The 26,080-nt window shown below is 38.3% G+C and overlaps 2 protein-coding genes and 1 long non-coding RNA gene across 8 annotated transcripts in view; 2 read left to right on the forward strand and 1 right to left on the reverse strand.

Moving 5' to 3' along the window:
- LOC143463248 (dnaJ homolog subfamily C member 17-like) overlaps positions 1-22,993 on the reverse strand; it is a 32,296-nt gene extending 9,303 nt beyond the window's left edge. For 2 of the 6 annotated variants that reach the window (XM_076961681.1, XM_076961682.1), the window contains exons 1-9: positions 22,828-22,993; positions 22,472-22,541; positions 22,122-22,180; positions 21,826-21,913; positions 21,611-21,681; positions 20,761-20,845; positions 20,431-20,555; positions 20,083-20,163; positions 19,634-19,786 (exon numbers count right to left, since the gene is read on the reverse strand). In XM_076961681.1, the coding sequence (XP_076817796.1) occupies positions 19,634-19,786; positions 20,083-20,163; positions 20,431-20,555; positions 20,761-20,845; positions 21,611-21,681; positions 21,826-21,913; positions 22,122-22,180; positions 22,472-22,541; positions 22,828-22,917 (822 nt within the window). In that variant the 5' untranslated portion in view covers positions 22,918-22,993. Of the gene's footprint in view, positions 1-13,355; positions 15,699-17,225; positions 17,539-17,833; positions 17,898-19,393; positions 19,439-19,633; positions 19,787-20,082; positions 20,164-20,430; positions 20,556-20,760; positions 20,846-21,610; positions 21,682-21,825; positions 21,914-22,121; positions 22,181-22,471; positions 22,542-22,827 lie in introns of those variants that run through there. The other 4 variants (XR_013118276.1, XM_076961680.1, XM_076961685.1 and 1 more) reach the window with 4 other exon arrangements.
- Positions 4,536-8,064, forward strand: LOC143463257 (uncharacterized). The gene is made up of 3 exons (XM_076961695.1): positions 4,536-5,046; positions 5,451-5,554; positions 5,755-8,064. Exons 1-3 carry the CDS (start codon positions 4,852-4,854, stop codon positions 6,278-6,280), a joined length of 825 nt encoding a protein of 274 aa, XP_076817810.1. The 5' UTR covers positions 4,536-4,851; the 3' UTR covers positions 6,281-8,064.
- Positions 12,832-23,304, forward strand: LOC143463280 (uncharacterized). Its single transcript, XR_013118283.1, has 3 exons — positions 12,832-12,992; positions 13,101-13,180; positions 23,196-23,304. It is a non-coding gene; the product is annotated as an uncharacterized LOC143463280 (long non-coding RNA).
- Positions 23,305-26,080: the final 2,776 nt, after the last annotated feature.

Below are 26,080 nucleotides of genomic sequence, written 5' to 3' on the forward strand. Positions count from 1 at the left end.
TCGCAAGTAGTCTAAGAAAGGCAGTGGAGGCATTTATAAGCCTAAAAGCATGTGCATTGAAAGCGTTTGTGCGAATTTGATAACAATCAGGCCTGCATTTCGCAAAATACGCCGCGATAAAAGGAAATTGAACACAAAAGTTTTCGTGAGAAAGTCTAGTGCTAAAATCGCTTGCTTTTTGCATTGCCTTTTGTGAACAGGAGGAAGTAAGAGTAGCCTTTTGTTTACCTGTGAAAGAATTTTGTTTTCGCTTTTCTAAAATTGAACGTCAGATAGGGCCACATCACTTTCTATGGTGACGTAGCACGCTGCATTTGTGACGTGAGAATACGCAGAGATAAGAAAGGTAATTAAATGGTGACGAAGCGGGCAAAAGTAGCAATTACGGCCGTCTGGCTTTCGTGTTGATAATGTGCACAACGTTAACAAAAACTGTAATTAAGTGCTGTATTGTGTATGTGGTATTCGATATCGGGATGACATACTTTGAACATATCGGTTGTATTTTACATGAAATATTTTTGAATTTGAGCGACGTTGTCGAAACAACGTATTTTTTGGTAATTTTGACGTCTTAGCAGTTCATCCTGATAAGCAGTTCATTGCTCACTAATTGAAAATTCCATTTAGTTGTGATTGGTATAAATATGCCAAGTAATGGTCACGCAACAAACACGTTTATTGCATCATAAACGCTTCGTATTCTTACTTTACCAATTACGTGCTTATAAGGCGTTGCACGACTGAATAAACTTGACAGACGCGTAGAAAATAATTCACAAAGCAGGTTCAAACATTGGGTGCAACACTCATATAACCCCTAATTACCCACAAACAGGTGTTGTGTTATCACGGGCGCTAAAAGTTCATTTAGGCCCCACATTAAGTTATACGACTGCCAGCACAAAACACTCGAACAACCACCCGTGATGACCATATAAGGCTCGATAGCGGTCCCATTTTATAATGGGTACTTGACCCCAAGGGTTACCGTGATAATGGTTTTTCATTAACACGCGCTCATGGTCATTCAAGCGTGAAATTCATAAGATTGCTGCAAATCTTATCGAAAATGTCGCAATGCGAAACTGGAAAAAATTTTTCTGGGTGGTTACCAGTAATATTTCCATAAAGGTTTGGTTGATTGCTTAGGAAATTTGCAAAATCGCTTTGCGTCTCTAAATGTCCGCGTTTACGCATGTGAAATCGAAAAGAAATTTACGCTGCGTCATTTATGGAGCCTATGACATTAGCTTGCAAAATTCGTGACGTAACTCTTTGTGACGTAACTATACGAAAATTTGGAGATAATGGAAATAGCCTAATCAATTATTGAACGAAAATTTTAACGTTGCAAAAGAAGGAATGCATGCATTCGCACATACGGTGGCACTTCGTCGTTATGCGGTTATGTTATAGCGTAACGCCTCGCGAAAATATAGCAAGTTAGGCATATTAATACAAAGAAGTCAATTCGAATACTAAAATATAAGAAAACGTAAATTTCCGCGCATACGTTGTATTCTACGAGTGGTTTCCACGTGAGTTATGTCAATTAAATCTCTGCCCAGACGGCACGAATAGTGGGAATGCCAGGCTTTCATCTAACGCAGCGTGGTCCAACTGCAGGCCCGCGGGCCAAAGTTGGCCCGCGAGCACCGATTTTTTGGCCCACGAACTGATAGTCAGCTTTGATAGTCGCTATTGTCGAGGAAAAACCTCGACCGCAGATGTCACATTGATCAGCATTTAATAGCTAAATTTTGAACTATTCTAATTTCAGTTCTAATATCAATGTCACATTGTTCTTCAGTTCTAATTTCACATTTCTTCAGTTCTAATTTAAAAACATTGGCCCGCAAGATAAAAAAATTTTTTGATTTTGGCCCGCGATGAAAAGAAGTTGGACCACGCTGATCTAACTTATAAAATAAAGAGCAAAGTAATCCAGGCTATTATAAACGCTATGTGGTTTAAGTCAGTAAATAGTGGTTATGAATATAGGCTTATGGAGCATGAAGCGTGCTGGAAGGTTGTCTAGACTTGACGCCTGAATAAGTTTACTTAAGACCAAGCAAGACTCTGTTACAGAACAAAATCGTTAAAACTGGTACCAGGTCAGCCCAGCAGGCTAAATAAAACTAATGTTCTTAATTCATTTCTTCTAATAATATATCACGATTATGAACGCCAAAATTGGCAACAGACGTACAAAAAAAATCTTACGAAATGCGTAAAAAATTTTTTTTAAACGTTGTCCGACAAGTGTACGCAGTAGCGTGTTAAAAATACTCTTTAGCCATGCTGCTGTCGCACGTAGGCTATGATGCTCTTATTAGACCTGTATTACGCTGTGAAACCGCGTTTCACAACAAGCCGCCTAGTGCAATAAAGGTTTGCGTGCTAGCAGTCGGACAACGGACGCATTGTGCTGTATTTATAGCAAAATGGAGTTGTTCACAGACGGAAGATTGCATTATTTTTGTTTCAAAAGCCTCAAACTATGAAATGACGTAATCTGGACAAATTTGGCGTTGAAAGCGCGGTTATATAATTACGTCACAAAAGCAACATTATTAAATCACCAGGGACATCAGCCATGTATCCGGAATCGTAGAAAAGCTTCCTTGAGCGAAGAGGCGTCTCTTTCAAGGGTTATGTTTTACAGTGAGCTTAGTGATGAATTGTTGTTTAGGCTGGTAATTTAAGTCGTGGGAATCAAACTAGATCTACTAGCCATGACATCATCACTTGGTTGACTAAATTTCATGGATGACTAACTTTTACCGTCGTTTGATTATTAATTTTTCCAGTAAAATATTTTTCTCCTATGAACTTACAAAAAACCTAATAGACGGCAGGTCTAGTGTTTTGATTTTTCAGCGACATTGCAAATATTTAGACAACTAGGTTCGGTTTAGACAAGTAGTCGCCCAAGATAAATGAGATTAGCTATTTGCTGGAAAACAGACCACCCTATACGATAGCTTAGGCAACTACAAGTAAAATGTATATTATATTGTGCAAATTCATATGTGGTTGACTACTGGGTATACAAACCACTTATTGGAAAAGCGACACTGGTGCTGATGACGTAATAAACCACTACTTTTTTTGTGTAGCAACTTCGAAGTGTGTCATAGCACCCTTTAACTATCATTTTACTGCCAAGGCCAATATTATATTAGCCAGTGGCCATGCATAATGGGCATGTGGTCTTGATTTCTGAAAATGGCAAATGTTGATGGTTTGCTAATTGACCAGTTGGGCGATTTTTCAATCCGGTCAGTAGGGTCGCCGAGTTAACCGTTAAAGCACGTGTAACCTCTGATACTAGTAGATTAATTGTCTGAACACAGGTTTAATGGTGAACGGCATTAAATACGGATTTAGACCGTGTGGCTGGCAAACATGTACAATTGTAAATACATTAATCTAAACTTCAGATATTAAACAAATCTAATACTATCAAAAGTCCGAATATGTTCAAAGTCATCTACTGGTTCTTTGTGTGCACTTGTGTCGTCATAATCTGTTAAGTGTTATCTCATTTCCTGTTTAACCGATGTCATGCTCTGGTTAGGTTTTAAAATATCAATTTCCGTTCCTTGTTAGGACAGGAAAACTTTGTTTGAATTAGAAAAAAACGGGCGTTAAGTTAATTAGACGTACTGCAGGCTATTGCACTAAACAAGGTCGCCAGGTCGCACTTAGTCTTATTTATCTTTGAAGATATAAAAGTATAAAACGTTAGACAGCTGCCCTCGGAGTGTGTTTCCTGTCCCAAAAGAAACGTGCCTTTATGCAGGGAAGAAAAGCGTGCACATTTTTAACGGTTAGGAACTGCAGCATAAATTTGCTTACGCACAACTATGGCGTTAAGTTAGTCACTGTCTAAGCGAGGTTCTGACGTCTTTACACAAAAGTACCGGTTACTAATTAATACGTCAGATTTAGCTTATAAAACGAGTTTTTTGACAATTGCTCAACTGATAACTGGGACTACCTAACAGCTTGGCACAAGCGCCAAAGAGACAGCAAAAAACAGTTTTTCTTCGAAGGATTTCGACTTTAATAGATAGTTATCAACGCATTTTTGTGGTCTTTGTTTACAACTTGCAGTTTGCAAAGTACTGATTATATCATCTTCGGGCCTTTTGCGATGAAAAGTCGACGTTTTCTGACCGATGTCTGATTGACACCAGAGTGTCTTTGTTCAAACGGTACAAGTCCATTCGAACAATGAAACCAGGCCCAGGGCATTTCGAGGGTAATTACAGCTCCAGGTTTGCAAATAGGAAAGTAAACAGCAGCTTTTTTCTCTATAGCAGGGTAATGTGCCCTGAGGGCAGTCTAGCGTGACGATTCGTGCTTTTGTCTCTATATTTATAACAAGAGAGTTGCTCTGCTGGCTTAGTAAATACTGGCAGTGGACACGTTACATACCACTGGGACCGATGACCAGGCTATTAGTATGTTCAGATTTTTCTAACTGTGCAAGTGCATTTGAAGATAAGGAGGCTTTTGCAGTGTTTAACTTGTCGTTTTGTTTTCTTATAGATTATAAGTGGAAGTAGTGTATCGCTGTTTTAATTGAACTGCAATTGCAAAATCGGCAGTTTATTCGTACAAGTTCGGTAAACTGACTTGGATTCAATTTAACACTGCATCGGAAATCTTCAACCAAACTTTGAAAGGCGTTTTTGAATAAAGCGCTATCACCTATTCATCCAACGTCGCGCTTCGCTAAAGGCAATCTTGTGTAAAAGGCTAGACGACCAAACCACCAAGCTGGCTAGCACGATTCTCGCTCTCACTAAGTTCTCGGCACGCAAGAAGAAGGTCTATATAATGCCGGCCAAAGCCCCGATCTATTTGAAGTCTGGCGGCGGGAAAAACGGCGCTGGAACCGGGAAGGGAGGCAAAAAATTGCGCGAGCTCCTGTCAGCTGAAATGATTTCCTTACCCCTGGGGGACTTTCGTCATATGGCTCATGTTGGGAGGGGCGGTGATGATGATATGTTTGGAGACACAGCTTTTCTGAAAGTGAGTTGGGTTGATTTATTTCTAGATTTAGATGTTTAATGTTAAAAGTTTGTCAGCAAAGGTTGAAACAGTTGTTTACATGTACACTATGGCCTTTTATTTACCTTTACATGTACACTATGGCCTTCATTTGGCTATGCCTTTTATTTAGTAGTTTTGCTGCACTGCAGCTGTTGCAAGGTATGATACGCATACCAAAATAACGTAGCGTGGTTTCGTAGACACTGTAAAATGTGAATGTAACAAATAAACTCAAAAGTGGAACGAAATTAATGTGATAGAAGGGTAGGCTTTATGATTATGATCTTGTTTTTGCGTGAAATATGCTGACAACAGAAGGTCATGTTCTGCGTTTGCAGTAAGTGCCACGAACTAAACTTAACCATGAACTTGTTTACTTCCAGCATAAAGGTGGCAGCGAAACGAGCACAGACGGTAGCGTAGAAGGAACTCAAACCCTGGGTCGGGTCCAATCCAAGAAGAGAAATAAAAAGAGCAGAAACCATAGGTAAGTGGTGGTATTACCCTGAGACAAGATCTTTAAGATTAGAAGTAACGATAGCAGTAAAATGACTCATATAACAGTGTTCTCAGTGAGTCTCGTATTTTTAACGCTGCGCAGTCAAGTTGAAACGCATTGTCAGTTGAGCCGGCAAGGTCTGGGCGGTTTGACTGAAATTAAAGATTTTCCTGTTTTTTCAACTCCAGTGTTCCGGACGGCTGCGATATCAAGTCCACGCACTCCCATGAGGTAGGATGCGGTCCCATGGACTCCCCTGTCCTCCAAACCGCTTTCTCTCTTCCTGCGCTCAATCATCAGAGCACATCAACACCTTCCTCTCCGAGAGGGTCCGGGAAGGAAGGAAAGAGAAAGAAGATGAAAAAATCCGCCTTGAACAACAACTGCATCACAAACGGAAAGTCCAGAAGCCACGAGGCGGGTCTTGACGCCATAGCGTATCCAGCCACGCCTAACGGTACCATAAACGGACCAGCAAAGCCACGAAGATTGGCATCGACCGAAGAAGCGAACGGCAACGGACATATCGGTAACGGAATCCCCGCCAAAAATCCGACACCGCCCCGACGTGTTTCGGAAAATCCAGTCGAAACACAAGAAATCGAACTTCCCAACGATACCACGTCATTGGACGACGGCTGGGCACTTGATCTTGACTTGGGCTCGTCATTAATGGACGACGTCATGGGTATTATGGATAAAATAGAACTGTAATCTTCATCCTAAAGCGATGGACAATGGATAACAGCTCAAGAAATCAGCCAAGTGGCTTAAAGATGGCGTGACGTCACTGGTGCGATCATGCGGAACGGAGGTTGGCATAAATTTTCGAGATTGGCAAAGCGCCACGAATCGGAAAGCATTTTTTATTTATATTAACGCGCGCTAACAAAACGATCAAGCTATTCCTGCGGATCTCATTCTTTATTTAAGTAGTACTGTATTGAAAATTCAGCTGAAGTGCCCTGTTTGATTGCCTGCGGCGAAAGGAATTTAGCAGACCTGGCGATCCGAATTTATATTTTATTGTTCACATTTCGAGGTTTACATCGTGTCCTTGTTGTGGGCCATCCTATTGGTTAATCAGTCGTCACAATTTGCCGCACTTTTCATCTCTAAGTTGTACAAGAAAAGCTAATTGTAGGGTTGACTTCATAAGCACAGACTACGTTGCATATTGGTTTTGATTAGCACTGTTACTAACAGCTGGATATAAAGACTGCGACCAAAGCGGTTAATTAACGTTTCGTCGCAAATGAAACCCCGCTTTTAATCAACAATATTCTTTCAAATTGTTGAAATAACAAATTACGTAACGTCGAAATCGTCTCTCGTTTACTGTACATCAGAAAACAAGGACCAGTGGCTGAGTATAAGAAGAAATAAATTAGGATTTCGCGGTAGTTTCTATCAATACCAACATGTCGGGCCAATAAGGCGCTTACTTTCTTAAACTTAAGTATCCACGCAAGTACAGCACTTGAATTAAGTCACCGCTCAAAGATGGTTTGAACGCGACTGTATAAATTCGTATTTGGACATCCGGCTAAATATGGAAGCGTTAGAGACACAAAAATATACCCGGGTTTTGGAATCACGTTGAAAGTAAGTAGGTGGCACTTATACTAACAAGCTTAATCGCTTCTTAAAACACAGCCATTCGAACAAATGATGCAGTAGTCGAAAACAAATTAGTGAATAATGACTACTACACAGCCCTCAAAGAACTGTTGGTCTGCGGGCGTTTTGATTAAAGCGTTTCGAGTAGGTGTACGCCTTTGCAGCCCGCACTACCAGCAAGATTGCACCACCAATGTTTGTCCAATTTGGTAAGGGTGTTTCGTTAAAACTAGCAACTTGCGAACGACATTCACGCATGACTGCGCCGACGCAGGCTGCAAACTGAAGGGCCCTGGCACGCAAAATGAGTTTTTCACATTCTTTGGTGAGTAACCTCTGGCCTACAACTGGGACACGATAAATTTTGTTTGCCTCAAATTTGGGTGATTTATTAGTGCTTTTATAAATTTATTGCTGACACTTTTTTCGACATTGTTCTGTCGTTATCCAACGTCTTGTAAAATTTAAATTTATTAACGTTTGGACGATTTTTGCTTGAACAACCTTTTTTGTAAGTGGATTTCTTGTGTTTACGTCCTTGTCAATTAAGAAGTGTCGCTTTTACAAGCACGGAAAAGCCCGCACGTACATAACCAGTAGGTTCATTCCTGCTGCAGCAGCCACCTTAAATGACAGGAAATTGGTGACATTTTGAAACGGACCAAACATGCTCCAGCTTTATGACACTTCTGCATTTCGACTGGTAGTTAGGGTTTCAATGAAAACCGCTTTTTGATTCTTTGCAATCGTTGCCTTAAAAATTCGTTCTATGTTTTTCATTCGTTTTTGTTTTGTATTTTTCTTTCTTCTTGCAAATGTGCAGTGTTTTTCCTTCGAAATGTTTTATTTGACAAAAAATTAAAACGACATAACAAATACTAGGCATTGTGTGATCACAATCAGGATTGATCATCACATAATAGGTGACAGTCTAGCTCTAGCAGCATGTATATGGGTTTATCGAGAAAGTTAAGTGCTGCACAAAAAATCGACCATCAAGCTATTTTTACAAATTTCAGCAGGCAATAGGCGACGTAAACTGCATTGCTGTGTAAACTGATAAGGCTTTCAAGGCTAGGGTCTTAGAATGATGACAAAATTTGGTATATTTTGAGCAAAGGTTGCTAAGAAACACGTGTAAATGGTTCGTGGAGTTGTGTGTTTTGACGCAATACATCCAACATTACCTTGTAATCGCATGACACGGTGATATCTTTAAGCTTAACAAACCGCGCTTCCCCTTAAGTGTATCTCCTGAGGCTATGGCAAAAATTCTTCAACATTGCGGCGTCCGTTTTAAGCCTTTGGCACTTAAACGCTCAAAAATAAGCCCCAGATGAAGACTGTGATTCGCTTTGATAAGGCAGCGTTGGCCGCAAAGCTTAAGCAATGCAACATTACTCACGCAGTAGCAGGCTTACGGCGCCTTTCGACTTCAAACTTTGCCTGTCTCTACTAATGCTTTGAATAAACCCTGATTGCCTGAGTAAGTCAGGTCACGTTTGGGGTTTAATCGTTGAAACACAAGCAGAATTGTTTGAGGTTTTGGCATGTGAGGTATGTCGGTTGGGGTGATTTTGCCTTCAGTTAGCATTTCAGAGTGTTTGCTTTTTTGTAGCATCTATTTTTAAAAGATCGACTTTGCATGAGACGGCACATTTTGACTATATATAGCCTGGTAGGGCTTAGTTGAACTTAAGATTTAACGCTTCATCTGTCTAAATCAGCAGTTCTTAACCTGGGGTAATTTTACCCCTGGGGTTGATTTTACCTAGTGAAGGAGTAAACTTGCTAATTTAATAGATAACACCTACAGCGATAAAAAAATAATTCAAAATGTTGGATGTTGTTATTAATCGTTCCGTTAAATCACTTAATGATAAAATTTATTTTTATTCAGTTAAAGTTTATCATCGATTGTTTTATCCCCCTGAAGACTTCGTAGCCTACCTTTGAAAAAGTAGGCAACTCATATATATGTGTGTACTGTCGACGTTGAGAGGGGTGAACGTTTTCGTCGAGAATATGCAGGGGGGTAAATAAGATGAAAAAGCCCCTGGTCTATATCATGCTATCGAAAATACATGAGGGTAGCATTGCGGGTTGCGCAAGTCAAGAGATCAAAAAACAAACCGACGATAAAAATACGTTTTCGGAAACCAAACTAAACCCTAAACGAAGAGGTCCGTCACAATACACGTTTATGGTCGTACGAAACTACTGTAAAAGCAGAAGCGAAACGAGCATGGCAATACTTTAAACTGAATAAGCACGCAGAAAATCCACGTTTACCGGTAGATTATTTTGAAGGTTGTTTTTCGATTCTACGATTTTGATCAACATTTAAAACTGTATGTTTACGTCTATTTATGACAAATGATATTTCACTCAATATGTTAAGATGAAATCGAGACAAAAGTTGTCCAAATGATGTAAATGTTTGCGGTTCATGCCTTGTTCAAAATGATAAGCTATGTTCTCAAATAATCAGGTGATTTCTGTATGAAATATCGAAACGTACCTTACAACCACTTTGCTGTCGATAACAATATGCTGCAATATAACACAACAACTGAATATTTAAAGTTTCCGAGCCACAAACGTTTTGATTACGTTGAACTGAAGCAACTTGCATACAGTTACAAGTTTTATTACGGGAATTGTTTGAATGTGATCCATCATACAACACGCCCACAATACTTTAAACACCAAATCAATCTTGATGGGCAAAACAAACACAAGATTTACAGAGTGACCGGTTTAAATTTTCAGATTTTGAAACGTTAATTCCGATTGGACGATGACGTATGCGTCAAGCAGAAGCTTAGTTACAAGATAACAAACACTAATCAGTGATGCTAATGGTTTGATCGTGTAGGCAGGTAGGAAGCAATTAGAAACGCAAGCAATGCAACGTTTCCGAGAAATATGCAATACAAAGCATTATTCATGCGTACAAGGAAATTATGTTGTAATTTACCAAACAGTATAACGGCCCTGCCTATGCCTGTAGAATTTTGACAGCAGCTTGGTCTACAAAGAGATTACACAACCTCTTAAGGTTGCCAACTGTCAACATTATTATTATCGCGCATCGTTAAACACGGCCGTCTCCATAAACATTTAAGGTCTAAAACATGTGGCATTTCTCACACATCATGTACAGCTTATAAAAACAGGTAAATACAGGCTGGAAAAACAAAAAGTTCGAGTTTCACAGCAATATGACGAACGAACTCCGTAAGCTGAAATTGATTAACGACAAATATACTGGAGTTGAAACCAAGCGACCACACTATGATAAGGTCTCATTTGCGCAGCGGTGAAGTGAACTTAGTCTGCAGCGAATACGATACGTTATTGCGCGGACTGTGTCCACAGGGGTCATGAGATTAGTTGTTGGAGTCGCAAAATGCTTTCGACTAATTTTGCTGATGCGTTTGGCCAAGCCTGAGTCTATATGACGTCATAACATTCGAGCACAGAGAAGACATCTTTGGTGGTGTCATGGAAAGGTCGATGTAATTGTAAGCGAATCAAAAAAAAACGCATACATAAGGGTTAAAGGTTACCGTTTAACTCACACAATCGCAATAACGGTTCAAAGGTCAAAATCCCAAGCAAAAGCAAGACATGGCGAATCCGATTTAAGTGATTGGGGTAATAAGGGGTATGCGTGTGGCACTATATGAAGCGTGCGGTGAGTATTGGGGCAAGCATTTCACTTTTCACGCAGCATTTCACTTGGAAAGGTCGTTTTCACTTATCGAGGGGTCAGGGTGACAAGCAACTCAAAATATTTGGAGCACGTTAACCCCAGATTAAAAACCCACGTCCACACGCCCAAATTTCAAAATCCTTAACCGTAAAACTTCCATTTCGGAAGCCAAGTGTAATTCGGGCGAACGCTGAGTCGACGGACATAAAAGTCACAGAACATTGGAGTCGCGCGAGAATGGCCACCTTCTATTACTGCAAATTTAAAATATCTTGACTTGTGATAATAATTAATTACGTCAGCATGTGTTGCTAACCAACCTCATGTGTACGGTCACGTGCCATCGTTAGATTTACAATCAGCAAATGCGACCATCCAAGTCCGAAAATGCCCCAACAAATTATTACGTCATGATATGGTATATGCCATTTTGTATTGATAAGTTTCTAAAGCGAAATGGACTAGGCCACTAGGGTAACAGGATTGGAAGTTCCGTAAGACAGTGGTCCCCAACCTTTTTGTCTCCGCGGACCGGTCTACGTTTGATAATTCTACCGCGACCCACTAAAAGGGTGGGGGAGACGCAGACTTTTTTTAATTTTCTTGTATTTGAACAACTAGCTGATACAGTCAAGATAACAATTCAAGAATTTTAGCATAACAAGGGCTTGTGATGTAATAAACTAAGGTTATTATGCGATAAAATGGCCTCTCCAGACAATCGATTTCGAGAACTCAAGCGTGCCTACGCAACAAAAGGGGTTCCCACACTAATTAACAGTACCCTGTGCGGACCGGTACCAACTGACCTACGGACCGGTACTGGTCCGCGGACCGGGGGTTGGGGACCACTGCCGTAAGAGACTGGCCATATTTATAACGTTAAGGGTGTGGCTAACCTTCATTTGATTCAATTTCAAAATTTTTCGATTAATTCTTAGATACAAAAAGCCTCCCAGCTTAACGCTATGTATAAAGCACGCCCTGGAAGAGCCTTAATTTTCAAAAGCAGTTACCGTAACAAGCCAATCCTGAACACAAAAAGAAAAAAACGACAAAAATCAGATAACAAGTTTGGGCAGTGCACATTAACCAAAGGCTTAAACTTAATTTTCAAGTCACTACGAAAAGTGAATGGTCTGGATTTTGATACCAACGCACCTCAATTTGAAAAGAATTTTTACATAAGCGTATTTATCCATGGGTCATTATTGGCAGTGGCGCCGCCATTGATTTAGGAATTAATTGCTTAGTCAGCCGCCAGATTCTTTTCCTATTACAGTCACTGTCTGCGTGATATTTACAGTATAACGTTGACATATTGACGAAACAAAGCTACCGGCAGCTTTTGGGAAACTTTTTATACATTTATGGCTGATTTCATGGTTCAGGTAAAATTTCAGACAAAGGAAAATCACCTTCCGTTTATAGATAGATCGTAATAGACCTCATAATCACTTAAATAGGAACAAATAGCTTCGTTGGTATGCAATTCTTTGATACGCCTTCGTATTGCTTTAAAAATGTTGACCGAATGGGCAGTACCTTTAAGCTTGCTGGGAAGCAATTACCGAATTTGATGTCTTTTCTTGGGAGGGTAGCGTGCAATGCTGACATTACACAGCATACTTGACATTTTCACGAAAACCGCGTTTCATGCTGAAGGAAAATGCGCAAACTTGTGGATATTGAGTTTTTGAAGATGAAACTATTCTTGTTCATCTACGCAATGACAATACATTTCATCTAGAGACCGGCTGAAGTTGTAAAACGTACAATATACATAAAACCAATGACTTTTTAAAGAAGCTTCAGTCGTGAATAAAAAGACTTTAACATTTAATGACTTAATCTTAACATGGAGCTTTGAACTTATCTTAATGGAAGGACTTTAATATTATTGAGTTAAACATAGCAGCTTCGTTCTTTATGGAGTAATTCACTGATACGTCAATCAAGTCAGAAATTGCACCACCTGGACGATATCAAAAAGGTCAACAAGAAAAAAGCAAGCAAACGTAAGAATGAACAGAGTTCAGTCAACAATCCAACTTCTATGACATGACAACAACAGGCTGCCATTGCCAGGTGATTGATGATGACAAAAAGTTTCGTCCTAAGATGTGCACGTTTGATAAATACATGACGTCAATATTTTGAAGGTTGAAAGTTTCATGCAAATTTGTTTTTCACCAGAAAATCGCTCGGTCAAGACAACATCGACAGGACTTAAAATTAAGGCAATTCCGTATCTTCAGCTAAATCAACCGCAGCAGGTTCATAAAGTATACTTAGAAGTTATAGTCTGCAGGCTTGGTATGTGTTAGTCAGCTCTGCCTACCAAAACAAACAAACAAACCTAACGACTGACACGGATGGCAGAATTTCCTTGAGTGATTATGACGTCATAAAACCCAGGGTCTTGTCGTTTCCAACGAAGAGTCTGATTCATCGTATAGGGGGCTTAGGGGGTTAAATTTCGACGATAGTTGAGCGATGAGCTGGCATGCATTGGTGCAAGGCATTGCATCAAAAAACCAACATTGGATTTGGGTCAAATAAATAGGAAACGGGGTTTACGGTGGGGTACCACCAGTAATGCCTACTTTCTCATAAGTGGGTGCTGATGCATTGTTTTTTCAGCCCCAATGTTTTTCAAGGAGAAACGAGCAATTCCGTGTTTACGGGGCAGGTAATCACCTTCCAATGCATCAGTAGTCAACCCCATACCGTGTATGGGTTAAGTGATACCCAAGAGCACGCGCATGCTTCCAACAGGGGTACAATTTCGGGAAAGTTATCTCACCCCTAATATGGGTCAGAATTTCCACCGTAATTAGATTTATGGCGATCTATACACCAAACCCCCTAAAGTTGGGAACATTGGCTAAAGAGACAGCAGAAAGGAGAAAAGCTTGAAATACGGTTTCCGCGCCGGGAAAATATTTCTTCCTTCTGGGGCAAGTTCGGCGAGCGAGCGGAAAATTTTATCAACAAACATTGCCCTTTAGTGGAATTAACGTTCGCTAATACTTTGTGAGAAAACTGTGGCGGTTGTCATGGTAACAACCAGTAAAAAAACAAACCGTTACGTCATCACTGAGTGTAGGTTTTCCTCCGGTCAATTGTGATTGACGTTTGTCATTTTCACCCATATTCATACCTTCTATTACGTCTGACGGAGCAAAATATTTAACTGGACAATCATATGGGCGCCGTGACCCCACCTCGGTCACTTAAACATTAATAGCAAATTTTTTTTGCGGTTTTCCTTCGTGAAGCGGTTCCAAAATTGAGTTTTTTACGCTTGTTGGAAAAAATGAAGAATTTTCGTGTAAAATCAGCAGCAATTGACTTTTAAAACAACAGAACGCGATGTTAATGACAAGCAGTCATCTTAGCCAAGTGGATCATTCACGCACGCATGGCATGGCAAAGTGACCATAACCCTCTGCGAGTGAACTGGGAATAATATTAAACGAAATTCGACTGCAAGGTTCACTTCGCCAACACGAATCGTTAGCGTGGAGCGTGTTATGGCGTCACACTTGGCATATTCTTATCGCATAATGGTTATCTGTGACGTTTCACAGAAGATATTACATGAACCAAAAGGGGCCGCTGTCGGTTTTCGAGCAAAATCAAAGGCATCAAGTAAAATCTGCAACAAGATAGCCACATCATTTGTGATGGATGGTTAAGATTTAGCATTAACAGCGTCAGTATATCGAGTTGCTTTGAAAATGATGCGTTGTAAAAACTTTGATGCTTAAGAAGGGATTTTCACGGGTTGCAAAATCGCTACAAGATTTTATTGAAACAAAAAACGCTTTAAACGATTAATGTTGAATTGTCTCGGCGCCAAATCACCGAGAATTCGAAACTGAAATCTGTGTGTGGCGCTCGGTAACGTCACAAGGGCTAGGCCGTTACGGATTGCTACGTTGTTGATTGAGCGATGATTTTAAATGGAGATTCCTGGCATAGTTTGTGTATTGCGACACGTGGTTGAACTTGAAAAACTAGCGCTGACAACTGGAATGCCTGATATTGCCTGACTTGGGCCAAACAGGAAAACAGCCAAAACGACAAAGGCGATCAGACACTGGTGTCAGAAACGACACAAAACAGACTTTGGCCCCTTGACGCTCGTTTTTAAGATCAAATGACGCAATTCTTGGAAATCCTACAGCGCCTGCTTCCGGTTTTTCAAAGGCAGGACAAGTTACCTTTGAAAACAGGTTCAGTTCTGTTGAAGGTGATCTTGTTGGCGGCGCCACTGTGACGATGAAAAGGCCGATAAAGTTCTAGAATTTCATCCGACATATTTCTTAAACACAATTACCTCGAATTATCGTGACTTGTAAGCTGCTTAGCGTAGGTGCACGGCAACACACAGCTTTCACTTGGATTTCGAACCCCACAGGCGATAGGGTTGCTGGTGTTTTCCTAAAGCTCACATTACTGCATTTTTATAGCTAGATGTAGAGTCGTACAGCCAACAATTTATACACACCCTGTGCTTGTTACGTGTCACACTAATAACTCTAAGTTAAGGTGGTGAGTTTAGCTGAAGCACGATGCATAAAATTGTTTACTGATTTGCATGTGGTCTTATTACTCCCAGTACCCAGCAGCTACAGTCTGCAATGATAAATTCTACGAAAGAAAACACTTGCCCATTTCGTTTTGCAGTCAAAGCACAGCCAGTGTTACACTTCTAAATTAGTTCTCGTTTCGGGTATTTCCCGCATATTTGTAGTCGGGATGAAATGAGACCAGTTACCTGAACGCCTGTTAAACAAAACGGTTACACAGACCACTTACAGCTTGAAAAGTTCAACGTTTGCGGATAAATCTTGAAGGTCTGATAAAGTGTCAATCAAAAGACTAACCATGCATAAAGAAAGCGCAGACAATGTCACGTGGTGAGGTAAAAGGTAGTCTAATGCAGACACAGTTGCAGATGAGATAAGGTTCACAGTGATCTCTTTGTTAATACTATGTAATAAAATACGGAGATACTTACGAACGAAAGCGCAACTTACGACATGTGCTACCGTACGTGTTACATTTCGCTTTTTATGCGGTTAGACACAAAATTGAACTGAATGCGTAGTTTAAGAGATTTATTGGTAAGCATAATTAGAATTCCTTTTGGATTTTACATCAAATTGTATTACGCTGAAAACAAAACGACTTGACTGAAAAAGAAAGATATTACCAAACCTACGTCATTCGAATATTTTATGCATTGAAAAAATATGACAATTCGGTGTGTTCATTTTTGACTCGAAATTTATAGATCTAACAGTTTCCCTAGATATAAATCTATTGCGGAAACCCACAACTGATCCAAAAAAATTGACAAAAACGGAAATTGACAAAATTGGTTTTCAAAAAGGGCCACATGAGCTTAGTTTTATGCAATTTCGAATCGTACCGAGTTGAAGGAAAACGAATCTCTATTTCATCGCAACTTGAAGTTACTCAAGTTACCGACGTTATATAAGTACACGTTCAATCTCATATATCGACAGAGACCTGGATTAAATGGTTCAAATTTAACGCAACCACACAAAACTTAAATCATGACAATGTTATTAGCGCTGTCCAGGCTGACACTTAACTTTTTCAGCAAACATAAGCAGCAAATTTTTCGCAAAATCGTTGACATTTTGGCACGATAATGACCATGAAATACGACACCCTCACACTGGGTTGTTAGCGATTATGACGACATAAAAGCCCAACAACTACACGAACGACGTTATCTACCTTTGTTGAAATCACTAAAGCGCAGTAATTTCGGCAAAATTCAGCGGAGTTTATCAAATTTATGAAGTTATTTTCATCCGAAAATCACGTTTTCGGTGAAAGAAGATACTGTGCTAGCTTTTCAAAGGTCCTGGCAACACAATTGCTTGATGCAGCAAGCGCACAATCTTAAGTTAAGTAATAATTAGTGTTTGTGACGTGATAATGACCGTAAGGTAACAATGAAACCTGTCAAAGGGTGAAAAGACTTTTCGAGTTGGTAAAAACTCGGAGGCCAAAGGCAGGTTCAAGTACGCTTAGCTGATGACACACGCACGTTTAAGTTAGACATAAAATAACACTTACAGCTGCTAACAATTCAAAAAGTTGATAATCGTTATCTTCTCTCTCTAAAAAATAACATATGTGTTTATGAAGTAGCCCGCTAGATCAGGAAATATCTAAGGTGAAAAACAACCAAGGTCGTACGGTTTGCTACTACATGCAAGACAACGACACACAGGCCGCGAAGTCTGTTACGGCGCTAACTCAGAGACAACGGCATTGGTTTTGATATTGATCAATAATCTCCAGTTGTCAAAACAAGCGAAAATAGACACAAATAAATCGCAGACATTAAATCGGGCCTCGAAACAGTGATCCTGTCACGTGACAAGAGGAAACCGTTTGCAGGCGGTGAAGACGACACTTTTTCTCTCATAAAATAAAACACTTGGATCATTTTAAGAATGCGGTCGGCGCTTATCACACAGCTGCCTGCAAGCCGTGCAAACGATGATAGTTCGTCTTGACGTGTTCTTTCTGCAAATAAGGCAAAGAACCCGATATTGTAACCACAGCGATGGCTTGATTGTGCCTAAAAATATACGGGGGTTGTTTTTCGATAAACACTGTTTACTACTAACAGAGAAATACCGCAACATTCGTGGTGACTCGCAGCAAGACACATAGGTGTGGAAGCATATGCTTTGTTAGTACGAGATTGGCTGATAAACGGTAAACGCAAATATACATGCCAGACCTGCGTTCCAAATTTGAGCTGGTTTGCGTTTGGTTTTGAAACATGCACTTACTACCAATCCATCACCAGGGGTTAATGACCCGTGCCATTTCCTTGACGTTGCAAATCGTCACAATAGGTTTAAAGTTACCTAACAAATAGTTTTCTTGTCCCAGGGCAGTCGAAAAAGACCTTGACTGGATTTTTTTGAAAATCTGTGCACAATTTGGAAAACAGATGTTGTCATTTTCAATGCCGCCAAGACATACAAGTGTAAAATGCTTATTTAATTGGCCTTCGCATAGATAATAATTGGCCTATGCGCACTATAATAATAACATACCGGCGTGTTCAGAAGCCATTTGAAAGATTCTCACGAAGATATGCATGTAGAGAAAGGTAAGGTGCATTACTGCATGAATTCTTAACCTGTTTTCAGTGCCGAATCGCGCCATTTTAATGTATTAAACCTAACGAAGTAATCTAAAATATGCAGTGAAAAAATTATCGGTCTGGTATCGCGATAAACACTATTTGAGAATAGGTTTTTGAGCTCAACAAATCGCTGTTATCAGGCTGCTTGGTAAAAGGTTTGGTTTGCGTTTTTCCTGTCATTTGCTGCATGATTTAATCACAAAAAATTATGATTAGTGTGACGCAAACACACCTATTAGGTTAAGCGAGGTCATCGACCTCGATATGAAACAAAATTTGCGGTTTGTTTTTAAGTTTCAAAATGTTTTTGCAAAAATATTTTCGTTAAAAACGATAGAAAATGGAGATACGAACGCAAAATTTTTCATAGACTAGTCATAATTTTTGGAGGAAAGTATCCAACATCGGCGCACTGCGTAGAACTGCTTTTAAAAAGATTTTTTCTTGGTTTTCCAAGCATTTTAATGAGCGCAAAATGAAAAACTCCTCCTTTTGAAAACAAGATACTTAAACGGTTGGCTTTGTAATAGATGGCAATTGTGGTAAAGCGCCACTTCACAGCTTAACATAGTCTGCGATTGGTTGAAGTCAGGTGGTCGATAAAGGACTCTTTCGACACGAATTGTTCATAGAACATAATTATTATTGGACAGGCTTGCCGTGAGTTTGCTTGCGCCTGCAAACTTTTCCTAAAACGTGGCAACAGACGTGACTTTACCGAATATGTTTTGCGTGATTTACGGTGATGCTTCAAGAAGTTTAGTTGTGGAGTTTGGAATTTCAGTGAAAACTACACAGAGCTGCAAGAATATTCTATCAATCTATCAACTCGTAAGACGTGACCAAAATACGGCTAAATTTGCAAGAAAGTTGATTATTTCCTAGAAAAATTGGATCTTAGCAATAGCGCATGAGAAAAAGTAAAAAACCCACAAGAACGACCAACAGATTCCTGCTGAATACTCCACAAATAAGCAAAATATAAAAAACAAACGTTACACAAAAGCAATTTCAGTAAAACTTAAACTAATACCCCGTTTTTAGAATTATTTTACCAAAACCAGACATTCAAAATATTTTTCACAACACTTCTTCGTCTCTTAAGCAGCAAATCAACAAAACTTGTAAAGTTCAAACAGAAACAAATTAAACCAAGAATTTACTTTACTTCAAAAAGCCAATCATAGTGAAACTTTAAAAACAGTTACTGGCACGACATTTGCCCACACAGCCTCTGAACAAAAATATTTATAAATTCAAAATACTGGGAGTCAGCTTTCATACAAACTCTTTAAGAGGAAGAACATCGTCGACAAACAAACTGTGGATTTTACAAAAGGTGAGAGTTAACTAGCTCTGCTTTCAAAACTAGTTTCTCACAATATTTAGATAAGAAATGTCCTTACCCATTCACAATTTTACAGATAAATTTAATTCATTCCTTTAATCCGAGGCGAAAACATTTTCACAAATACGATTTTAATGATCAACGAACGTATTTTGAAATTTTACTAACCTTTTTATCAAGCTCTTTAGCTCCATCTCCCGGGTTTCTTGACTTGGTTTGGCGCTCACTTGGTGGTGTACTTTCCCTACCAGGATTACCACTCAGCCAGGAGATTTTTAATGGATTTTTCGTGTTGCCAACCTCAACTTCACACGCTAGTCTCTGAAATTATACAAACACAAGAGCGTGAGAAGTATTGCACATTTGCAGGCTTTTTGGCTAAGACTGAAAAACGCTTTTTACTATAATATAACTTTTGTAACATTAATGATGTAATAGTTTGGTTTGGTTAGGTGCTTCATTTCGACTTTAGATGACAGTTTTTAGTTTTGGAAGCAGAATCAAAAAATTTTGTGCTCATGTCCGCAAGGTGCCCTTGTTTGCGCAACTCTTTATCACGTAACATAATGTTGCGTGATAATAACCCACGGTCATGCAAACACTAGAAAATCACATACCGCCGCTTCCGACGTTGACAACTCCACTACCGCAGTTCCACGCTTCTTTTTTGAAATCAACAAAGCACTGACGTCACCGTACTGGACCCACAGAAAAATCCAGACAAGCAAAACAACAAAGAAAAATGATTAAAGCGTTTTTCAGTATACAACAAATTCAGCTTTTCTTTAAAATAAACTTGTCTTTAATTATTTATTTACTTATGTATAAAAACTATTTACGTTGATATAGTAAACGGTGTTAAAGAATTTTATGTCAAAAATAACCTTGTTTAACTTAAAACTAATTTTAAAAATGTAAATTTATCCCACAAGCATAAGCAAGCATTACGCAAAAGAAAAGTGCACCTTAGAAAAAAGCTTCATCAGAAGATCGTGTGAGTAACCGCCATTTGTTGAATCCTTTTTCTCGCATTTCCACTTTAATTTTAAACGAGCAGGTTCGTTAGGATGCTTCATATGTGCCTCTGCCTCTAACAAAAATAATGCTATTTTATCAAAAAAGAAAAATTATATGTATTACATATTAGTTTTTTTCATTATTTTGCGATACTTTGCTATTTTTATTATTCTGTAAATGATAGGCTATTGGCAATATCAATAGATGTTTTTGTTCCGGCAAAATTCGTTTTAGTTCTTATCCCAACAAGTAAAGATAAGAACTTCGAATAACTTTACCCTCTTGCTCTTCTCTGATCTGCTCTCGCATTCTTCTTTGCTCCTCTTCCAAGATCCTACAACCTTCGTCACGAAGTCTTTCAATCTGAGATTAACAGTTTTTGATGATTTTAAAAAGCATCACACGCGAGTAGGAACAAAGTGCAAACCAAAACTGCCACAAAACGTTAGGATTACTTTCGATCAAAATGTAATGATAAAAAAAATTGCATTAAAATCAATTACAATGACTTCATTTTAAAAGATACTTTAGTAAGCAATAGATGAAGCAATAGCTAGCTATGTAATGAAGCAGTGGTTTTCAATCAAAGCTATCAGCACCCATATGGGGGTATTCCGAAGAGTTCTTGCATCCCATTTTTCTGAACTAGCTCTTTATGGTCAGTAGATGCTACATAACAGATACTATGCTGCGAGTCTGTTCTATAGTCTACTCTACAAACACACACGCACACATAGCGAGCAGGAAACAGTAACCACGTGTCATTGCAACATATCTCAGACTTATTGCGTGATAAAAACACAAACATGCTGACTGCTTGCATAATTACAGCGTTTTTCATATCAAAATGCCACACTATTGTCAAGAACAAGCAGTCATGACTAGACAGACATGCAATAAGGTAATGCAAAAAGTCAAAGAATACTGCATTTGCATATCTTAGCCACAATAGTCTGGTAATTCTTTCACCTCACCAAACTTAATGTATGTCTGTACATGAGCTACAAAAATCAGAGGTCCCCAGTTAAAAAATTGTTAAAAAAACTGTAATAGAGTCGTGACGATGATTAACTGAAATATGCAATTGAGTGAAAGGATATATTAAAAGATGTAACATTTTTCAAATACCTCTTGTTTCAAAGTGGTCTTTGCTTGTTTTTTCTCAATAACTTCAGCAGCACGTTCACGTGCTTCTAAATCTGCTCAAAAAAATAGGAATGGGACTTAATGGATTAAATAAGGATAAGACCAGTTTTATCACTTTTTGAAAATCGTGTAAAAAAATTTATCTAAGCATAGACAACGAAAATGCTTTTCATCAGAAAAATAGACTCAGACCTTACCTAGTTTAACTTTTTTCCTATGAGCGTCTAGTTTATCGGTTCGTTCTTTCGCAGCTTTCCTTGCTTTCCTCAAATGGTCATAGGCAGCCTAAAAATATATCGAAATCATACTCAAAATGTCATAAATTTTAAATTGAAAACTTATTCAAAAATTAACAGCATTTATGAATTAATTTATTATACAGTACCAATACATTATGTGGAGGTCTTCACAAACACAAAATATTTAAATGGAACAATATTTTAAAATGTGTCATAAAAGCAGTTATTTATGCATATATATATGCTAGATTTACCCTCGCTCCAAGATCAGACAAAATTTTAAATGCCTCCGACAACTGATGAAATAATTCCGCTAAAATAAAAGAAAAACAGCAAATAAAAACTGATAAACTTTCTACACAATCTTAGCACGTATAAAGATAAAATCTTACGAAATTAATAAAATCGTTCAGCAAGTACTGGTAATTTACTATTAATTTTATGTTAGCTGTTTAATGACATGATCATCAATCGGTAGAACTTTGGCAAGAAAGAGCACAAAAACTATGCAAAACAAACAACTAAAATATACCAATTTATGCCACTAAACTATAAAATACTAGGCATTCATATGATACTGAGGCATTTATTAGAAGCAATTTACCTGCGTTTGGATTGTCTGGATTTTTATCAGGGTGATACTTCAAGGCTTTTTTTCTGTATCCTTTCGTGACCTAGAGCCATATACAAACAGAATTACGCTTATACAAATAAAACAATTTGAAGAGTCCAGAAAGACCAAGTCTCACACAGTAGCAAACAATAAAAACTGTTTAGTTTTAGTTTAGTCACTATCAAAACACTTGAATTAAATACTGAACTATTAAACCATGATACAAAAGCAGAATACCATATATAACATCGGTTCTAACCAAGTTTTTACCTAACTTTTTTATTTTTCACTCAGCTAAAGATAACTGACAAAACAGCTCTCTCTTTCAGAGCTATTTCACTGTATACCTGTTTCTGGGTTCCATCTTCCGGAACACCCAAAAGCTCGTAAAGATCCAGCTTCATCAGATCTTTATTTTTATTTCCTCCTGACGTCATTTTTATGGTATCAATTAAATTATGTTTAAATAAGGATATGAGTGAGAATATTAGACACTATAGTAAGGCAACAACAGTTTCTGTAAGTGAGGATATAACACTAATAAATATTACCTAGACTAATATTTCATATTCATACTTGCAATTGAGAGATTTCTGAAGCAAAATAAGTAAATAAAAACGTAGCTTTGAGGTCTTGCAAAAATAAGAGATTACTGATGTTTGTAATCGTGTATATTTCTTCAGTGTAATTGTAATTATTTTACTTTCATCTTCAGATCACGGACTGGACAAATTTGAGCTATATCCAAACGGGCAAGCACGTTTAACAAAAGCTAACGATTAATTAGCCTGACTTACTTTTGCATTGAAAAGTTCGATGGCCACCTATTTACATCATGCATTATACTTTGCGGTGCCAATAAATTTAACATATAAATATATAATGCTTTTTGAGAGTGACTATTTTTACCACAACGTCTGTAATATGTGTCGCAGTTTGTTATCCAATGTCTATAGTGGTCAAAAGCTCAGCTAAAATGAGCAAATTGCGTAAGTAGATCATTAATGCTCCCCAATGCAATCATTTATGTTATCCATTTACGCAATGAAATACAAATTTTAAAAGCAACTTTGTAACTTTTTACTCTTTGGTCAAAGTGACTGAATGGGTGAAAAATAGTCCAAGACAAATTAAGCACACAGTTCAAAATTAAGCACTTCATGGTAATCCTAATAGCTAGTAATAACCCCGACTGAAAGGTACAGCAGTCTTCAACGAGAAATTGTGGGTGAAAAGATGCAAGTTTTGATGTGACGGCATGCACTCAAGCCACAATTCTTTGTTTGTTTATCATAAATCGGTGTGAAAATAAAAAATATTGGTGTGCACGTTGATGAATCTAAACAATACAACCTTCACCCCAAGTTACGGTACATAACAAAAATACAAGGCAAACTGTCCAAGACATATGGCGTGTTTGAGTTTATTTTATATGTTTGAGTTTAAGTTATAAATAAACCATTGTAGCTTCATTGCACGCTGTTTATGTACTTTCCTCGGGCTCGTTGTTAACTTAAAGATAGTTTGTTAGATTTTAGAAGCAGGTAAATGGCTGACAGTCTGAAGCGAGTCCTGCCAGCCTGAATGGAGAATGGGCGCATGCAAAAAGTCTATTCCAGCGTCTATATCTCAAAAGATTATTTCGGGTTTAATTGAAGTTAAATTAGAAGGAAGGTTTAAGTTACTACGTTATACAAATCTACTCTACGATAACAAGAAACTGTAGAAAGTAGCTTTGGACGTTTACGGCCTACGACAAACTGTCTAGTTCCATCTCCACAGGAGTTAACCGAGGAAATGCTTACTGAATGGGGAGGACCCTTGTTTGAGAATAATTAATGAACAGAAATCTGATTTATTTCCTATCGAAAAAATGTCACTACAGTGAGCTTATTGCTTAATACTTATACCCAGTAAGGAGTAAAAAATTTTTCTTGGATATGTATTATATGTGTACTGTGCGGTCATTTTCTTTTTAATATCTATGGTAATGTTCTGCTTAACAATAACTGAATCAATGCGTTGACCTGTAGGAAAATTGGTAAACACACATCAATTCACCAAATAGTTACCAGGCGAGAGTGAAAGAACGTAAAAATAAACATTGAAATATGGTAAGAATGTGTTGCCTTAGTTTTTTTTATATGGCTTTCAATCTGTTGAGGTTGTATAATAAAAATCTATAGGAGAAAACTTTTGAAACACTTTTCTTTAAGAACCACTCCTATTAAACACACGTTTGCAAATTTTCTGGGGTCTTTAACCATTCAACCTGCGCATCACGTGATCAATAAATTGCATCATCGGAAGATCGTCGGACAACTTTATCACCATGAGGTAAACGTCATAATCAACACAGATAACTGAGTAAACGACGACAATTACTCGGCTCTCACACGATCTAGAAACCAAGCCCAGGAAACAAGACGTTCTCCAACAAGACGCTGGAGTTATACAAGACCGAAGATGTGTTTGTTCTATGAAAGTGCAAAACTTTAATCAATGGATGCTTAGATTACCTGGCGCCACTCACGAAAGATAATCTTGGCAAAAATGTTTCCATCCGGAAATTCGTGTTAGGGAAGATAATTACCAGTGGGCAAGTTATGGCTACAAGCTGAAAATGTCACGTCATTTTTTTCCAAGCAAAATCTAGAATGGAAAACACGTTACGAGAAAAACTACGCTCTAACCGACTCATATGATGTACCACGATTGCAATAAAAAGGAAGTGTCCAATTATACCAAAGCACTGAGTTTGCAGCGCTAAAGTTCGAAGGACTGAGTTAAAACTGAGAGAAACTAAGAATTCATGATAGAAATGTTGGTCACAATGTTCTAAATTACAATTAACTTATGATTGAATTATGGTGATCCCACTTTCATAATAATTCAGTACTAACTTCAATTTTACAGAACAAGGGAAATAACTCAGAGAAGAGAGAATTTTCCCTTGTTCTGTAAAATTGAAGTTAGTACTGAATTATTATGAAAGTGGGATCACCATAAATGGTAACCCCGTCTTTCTTCTGAAGAGAAGAGAACACTGCACTTCTGAAAGATTCGATTTAGGAAAGGTGAAAATTGGAGTCAGATTAGGATCGAGAGACAAACTGCTTTCAACGGTCTGTTAGCGAGAAAATTGCGGCAGACATTTCAAAAATTCTCGAAGTAACCAGTTGAAAGAAATCTCGCTAACGAACAATGACTATCATGCTACTGGCCTTATGGATTACGATGATGACGACGCTAGCCAACACTAGCCAAATCCAGCAACCAACACCGACCAGCGTCAAGCATCGCTCAAAAGAAAAATGGAAGAAACATCATCAAGAAGAACGAAGTTATCAATCTGTTGTGGACACTTCTACATTTGATTCTGCTCCCGATTAATTCTTAGCCGGTAAAGTACATTACTCATTTCTGAATAAATCGTAGCATGTTATTGGTGTTATTAGATATTAGCTAGCGCACATATATCATGATTATTAATAACAAAAATATTAAATACGTTTCTTACTCTGATTTTACCTCATAAATTTATGTCCCCAAGGACAACGCGCATATAAATTCATACTGTAGTTATATCTTATATTTGTT

Source organism: Clavelina lepadiformis, chromosome 6 (assembly GCF_947623445.1).
Source record: "Clavelina lepadiformis chromosome 6, kaClaLepa1.1, whole genome shotgun sequence".
NCBI lineage: Eukaryota > Metazoa > Chordata > Ascidiacea > Aplousobranchia > Clavelinidae > Clavelina > Clavelina lepadiformis.